Source organism: Trachurus japonicus, chromosome 20, assembly GCF_045865225.1.
Source record: "Trachurus japonicus isolate A0001 chromosome 20, Traja_1.0".
Taxonomy (NCBI): Eukaryota; Metazoa; Chordata; class Actinopteri; order Carangiformes; family Carangidae; genus Trachurus; species Trachurus japonicus.
The window spans coordinates 10354170-10360307 of record NC_140926.1 but is presented as its reverse complement, the minus strand read 5'-3'; the positions used below and the strand labels follow the sequence as shown (position 1 = coordinate 10360307).

Genomic DNA, 6138 nt, shown 5'->3' with positions numbered 1-6138 from the left:
ACAAACAGTGGCAGCTGGTGGAGTCTCAGGGATGTCGACACCTTTCAAGGGACATGTAAGGACACGTTTCACAGCATGGATTTACTCACAGACTGTGGCAGAGGACGGGTTTCTGTGCTGACACCTCCAGCTGCTCTTTGACCATTCTCTCCCGCCTTTTGGACAACCTGCTGCTTTGTCAAGTTTTCCAGGTCTAGTCAGGAAATTCAGCAATGTCAGTCTCGGGCCACTAGGGGGCTCAGTTTGACAACAAACATAACAACAAATAGGACAGGAAGAACTTTAATTTTCTAAATATTCACAGTTATAAAAGGCATTTTTTCTGAAGACCATTTCACCAATTATTAAGTAATCTTATTTTATGTTTGTGTTTTTGTTTGCATATAAATGAAGATCATTCTTAAAAGAATCAGAGATAAAATTGAATTGAAAACAAGTAGTGGTATTGTAGATGCACAACAGTATTGTTTTAAATCTGGATCAATGAGTAGTTGCCAACTGAAGAGGACACAGCGAGATATTAATGATTAACTAGCCTACAGGTGTGAGTCTCAATCTGGTCATCTGAGTGAAACCAGGAAGCTGGCAAAAAGGAAAAAAAAAGAAAACCTGTCTGTCTGCTCTTCTGTTTGGGGAACTTTTGACTTGCAAAGAGAAATGCAGGTAGTAGAAACACACCACAGCTTCTGAGAGTGCGGTATTCAATACCAGGAGAGGCAACAATGCTGAAGAAACTCTTTGTGTTGCTGGCTCTTTTTGCTTTCCTCAGTCTAGCATGTTCTGTTGTGCTTTTGTTGTACAGGGAAAACAGAATTTTAACTTATATTATAAACAAAGAGGAAAATAGAAATGAGGCACTCAACCGGTTGGTAAAAGAGCAAGTTCAGGAGATGATAGAAATGAAGGTACCAAAAGGCAAGGAAGAGACGAATGCAGACGGCAAACTTTTGGGATTCTGCCCTGACGAACCTCCAGGCCTTGTTGGTCCTCTCTTGGTGGAGTTTAATTACAAACGGACTATGGAAGAGGTGAAGAAGGAGCTCAGTCCTCGACTTGAGCTGGGAGGACGCTTTAAGCCACCAGACTGTATGACCCCACATAAGGTAGGTGAATGAATGTAGAGGCACATGAACTATGATGAAATTAGTCACAATGATTTATTGAAATGCATGGAATCTATTTCAAAAAGAGGAGTGAAAACCTAAGCAAACACACTTCATGAACCATTATTTAACATACAAATAATGTGAGAACTAAATCAACAGCAAAGCCATGAACCTGTACATTGGTTATGACTGGGCACTCCCAGGCTGTAAATAGATTACAGGTTCTGATCATGTATCATTGTGGTGGTTTTATTTTTTGTATATTTATCCTTTATCCTTTATGTATATTTTTTTTGAACCTGCCATACTAATACTTTAACCTCTATGTAAAGTTTGAGTGGAAACAGCACACACAAGTACTTTGCCCTCAGTACTTGGAGCAATATAACTTACGTCACTCTAAAAATCTCTGATAATAGATTTATTACTGTAATAAACATTGATCAGGGGTGTTCTGGTGGGTGAGTTGTTTAGAGAGCAGGTCCCATGTAAGCCCTGGTCTTTATGCAGGTGATCGCCGGTTCAACTCCTGACTACAATGATCATTTACTGTGTGTCTGCTCCTCCATTCTCTCCCTGTTTCCTGTCATATCTCCACTTTCCTTTCTAATAAAGGCAAAACAAACAAACAAAGAAACCAACATTGATTTTAGAGGGACGGTTTAGAGCTGATAAAACTAATGGAAATTTACATGTGTATTCCCCAGATGCTTACATGAAATTCTTATTTTATTTAATTTCTTAGGTGGCGGTCATCATCCCTTTCCGAAATCGGCATGAGCACCTGAAGCACTGGTTGTACTACCTCCATCCTATACTGATGCGGCAGCACTTGGACTATGGTGTGTATGTCATCAACCAGGATGGAGAAGGAGTTTTCAACCGGGCTAAACTGATGAATGCGGGCTTTATTGAAGTCCTGAAGGAATATGACTACAACTGCTTTGTTTTCTCTGATGTCGACCTGGTTCCCATGGATGATCGAAACCTTTATAGGTGTTATGAAAACCCCCGACACCTGGCTGCAGCTATGGATAAATTTGGCTTTCGCTTACCCTATAAAACCTACTTTGGTGGGGTTGCCTCATTGTCCAAGGAACATTTTTTAAAGATTAATGGCTTCCCAAACGATTACTGGGGCTGGGGTGGTGAGGACGATGACATCTATAAGCGAATCAACTTCCGAGGAATGACGGTTTCTCGGCCCGACTTGGTGAAGGGAAAGTACAAAATGATTAAACATGAAAGAGACGTGCACAATGAGCCTAATCCAGTGAATCCTGACAAACTACACAAAACCAAATGGACTATGGAAAAAGATGGGCTTAATACCCTCACATACACTGTCAAGGAGATTGTGAAGGATAAACTCTATACTTTTATCACTGTGGACATTGGGGCTCCAGTAAAATGAATGAAGATGGAGCCTGTCCATCCTGTTGACTATTCATTCATTTGCATCTCCAACTCAGGATTCAAACAAAAGGTGTGTGGCACTGCGGCCTATTCTGTCCTGGGTGGGTTTACATTGTTGATGTTCAGACGATGACATCCAGCAGAAAAATATCTTTGTGTGTAAGGTTATTTATGCAAACCTCTGGGAGTTTGTGTGTTCTACTGTGATGATTGTATAGGTTTTGGGAACTTTAACTATGTTTTTGTGGTTTATGTGTTTGTTATTACAGGGTGGAATAGCTGGTATGACTGGTAATATGGCTGGTAATATACTTGTGTATTTGCCCAGTGAATTTGTGCATTCAAGCTTGGATATGACATCACCAACTAGATAGAAAAGTTCTGTGAACTAAAGGAGTGTTTAAAAAAACTGTAATTGACAACCAGAAATGTTTTCCAGGTGTTTATTACAATTTTAGTCTTTACTGGGGTTTATTAAATTCTGTTCAGATCATGAAAAGCCTCTCTTATAATTGTCTTTCATTGTCATTCATATCAGTAACCTAGCATCAGCCTCATGTAACAGGGTCCTATCATATTATTCTTACAGAAATGGCTGAAGAACACATCTGAAAGCCTGCCTTGCTCAGAGTATTACCTCTTATAATCAAGAGCTTTATGGGATTTATTTGTTCTTTGTACTGGGTTAAATCTCAAAAATAAAGTATCTTTGTTTTAAATTTATCCGCCAGTTTGTTTTCCCATGTCACTGACTACATTCTGTAGACCTAAAAATCCTCACCAAACAATTTGTTACATTCAAGGACTACAGTATTTAACTCCCTTCCCCCAGGGGTTTGACATAACTAGTCAGTGAACTGTTTGTGTACAGATTTCAAAATCACTTTTAAAGTTTCAGTCGCATTCCTCCTGTGCAAATGAGACACTTGTCAACAATTCAGAAGGAACTTGAGCTTTTACACAAACAACACACAGCCTGCCCAACCTGCTTATACCCAGCCCACATGAGATAACAGGTTTTTTTTTTCTTTTTAAATTACATTCAAGTGTTCAATATGGAAACTAATTTTCAAAATTAGTACCAGTTGAAATATTTGAGCACAAATTCTATTTTGATTCACTGTTGCAGACAAATTAATTAAACCATTGTACTCTGTATCAGAGCATTAACTTCCCTGTTCTGACCTCACACTGTAAAGGGAAATTTCACTCATCATTCATCTTGTGATTCCTAATTCGATTCATGTCCTGTTTTGCTGCTCACGAGCTCCATATCAATTCAAAACGTAATAAAATCATGTTTCTTGCCTTTTCAGAAACTTGCTTATCACCCATGCTTGACCGCTTTTGTGAATAACTTTTTGCTCGAGGCGCCAACCATTGTTAGTGACGCATGTTTGGTCAAACACTCGTCCAAACCAGACTTACCTGTATGACAACATCAATGTTTCACCGGCCATGCCAGCCAGTCACTGGGGAGTGAGATAAGCTTTTTACAGAGTGAGAAGCTTGTCTGTTGGTTTGAATTATTGACAAGTGGAAGGATTACACAACATAGCCCTGAGAGGACCCGAAACATTATGTGAGGGGGAGTAAGAGACGAGAGGAGGGTTAGAGGACAAAACAAAAACAGTACTATCAGAGAGAGAGACAGAGGAAGAGTTGATAAATGGTGGTGGTGGCGGTCATGAAGTTGCTGTTGGTATCAAGTGGAACATTAGTTTATGTGTTTTAGACCACATGCTAAAAGGTCAGAGCACTGTTCTGCATCTGTGCAACAAATCTCAACTAATATTTCTACTCTTTTTTTTTTTTTTTAATGCTGCCGTTGATGGTTAATTGATATGTATGTGTGTGTTTATCTGTATTAATGATTTACTGCACCACTTCAGCTCCAATCACATCTCTGTCAGCACACAGAACCAACACTCTCCCATCCTCCTTCCTGCCCAGCCCCCTCTTTTCATTGGTTGACCTAGTGGAGTTACTATGGGAACGGCTGTCGAGAGGCTGCCATGCAGAATATGGGGTACAGCCTATGAATGGTGCTTAAGGCTCCATCACACAAAAACACACATTTATCAAGGCAAGAAAACCCTGCTTACCATTAGGATTTTATTTTACAAATATTCCCAAAACCTGTTTAGCATCTGTTATGTAAAGGGTTCTATGAGAATTTATATACAAGGGCTTCCTGAAAAGATTAGTTCCCGTGGTTTAATCTTACATGGTCTTCTATGAGATAGCTTAACTGCTGCTCTACTGTGCTTTAGGGCTAGATACACATCTCATAAATACATAAATAAAAACTTAAATATCACATCAACTAGAAACTAGACACCAATAATTGAACAAACACACATTAGTATAATGATAAAATGGTGGATTTGAGCAAACAAATGCTAAACTCTGTGTATGATTAATATTAGGTTATGTAACTTTATGAAGAAGAAAAGTACCCACAATGTTGAAGAATATGTCCTTAAATGTTGACCTGAGAGGCAATGACACCTCATTTGCCCTGAGAGCTATTCTACTAGCTGGCCCAGTATAAAGCATGTTTTAAGTTGGGTAATGTCATAAAACTTGTAATAGATAACGTCCTGTTACCGGCATTAGTCCCTCAGTTTTTTTCCCCCTACTTCGCTTCCTGTACTTCTGTTAAAGAGTGTTTGACTGTTCCAGCCAACAGCTTCATTTAAGATAAATGAAACCAGACAAACCCTCAGTCACATCTCAATAAAATGTTGTTCTTTCACATTTTTTCCTTCACATTACATTTCCATCTCCTCCCTCATTCTCTTATTCAGTGGTTTATACAAGGACTCTGTTGTTCAGTAAAAACTAAACACTCTCTTTCATGGACTAGTACCAGATTTATGCACCAAAACCAACACACACACACAGACAGACAGACAGACAGACAGACAGACAGACAGACAGACAGACAGACAGACAGACAGACAGACAGACAGACAGACAGACAGACAGACACACACACACACACACACACACACACACACACACACTTACACACAGTATAGCGGACATGGCAAACAATGAGAAAGAGTGTCCACATCCAGCAGTGAAGCAGCAGCAGCAGATTAATGATGAGATCAGCACACACATGCGCACATCAGCGCGCACCAGTCTCACTGTCAGCATCACTACCTTTCATCTGGTAGGCTGGCAGAAAGTGAGTGTTATGGTCTTACATAAGGCTTTTACACAGACCTCAGCGTGCAGAAACAGAGAGAGGGAGCTGAATAGAAGGGGAGGGGGGGGTGGGGAGGTGGGGGGGTTGCTGCACCATTACAAAGGGGATTCGCACTGCACCAAATCCTCCTCCCACAACACATGCATGCGCATCCACAACACAACAACCTATGATCTTTTTCTAGCAACATGTGTCTTCCTCGGAACAATAAGGACCCTCCCTTTCATCTATATTCTGGACGCACACGCACACGCACACACAAACACATGCAAACAGACACACACACACTCACTCACACGCACAGGTTCTATATTCACACAAATCAGCTGTGCCTCAGCTGGCTCTCTTTGTTATCACGTTGGCTGTGTGTCCTTGTCTCTACATGTCTTTCCCCAGGAG

General features: G+C 40.4%; 1 protein-coding gene across 1 annotated transcript; it reads left to right on the top strand.

Annotated features, from left to right (window-relative positions):
* The first annotated feature begins 546 nt into the window (after positions 1-546).
* LOC146966459 (beta-1,4-galactosyltransferase 1-like) lies at positions 547-2918 on the top strand. The gene is made up of 2 exons (XM_085763466.1): positions 547-1103; positions 1852-2918. Exons 1-2 carry the CDS (start codon positions 723-725, stop codon positions 2518-2520), a joined length of 1050 nt encoding a protein of 349 aa, XP_085619592.1. The 5' UTR covers positions 547-722; the 3' UTR covers positions 2521-2918.
* The last annotated feature ends 3220 nt before the right edge of the window (positions 2919-6138 follow it).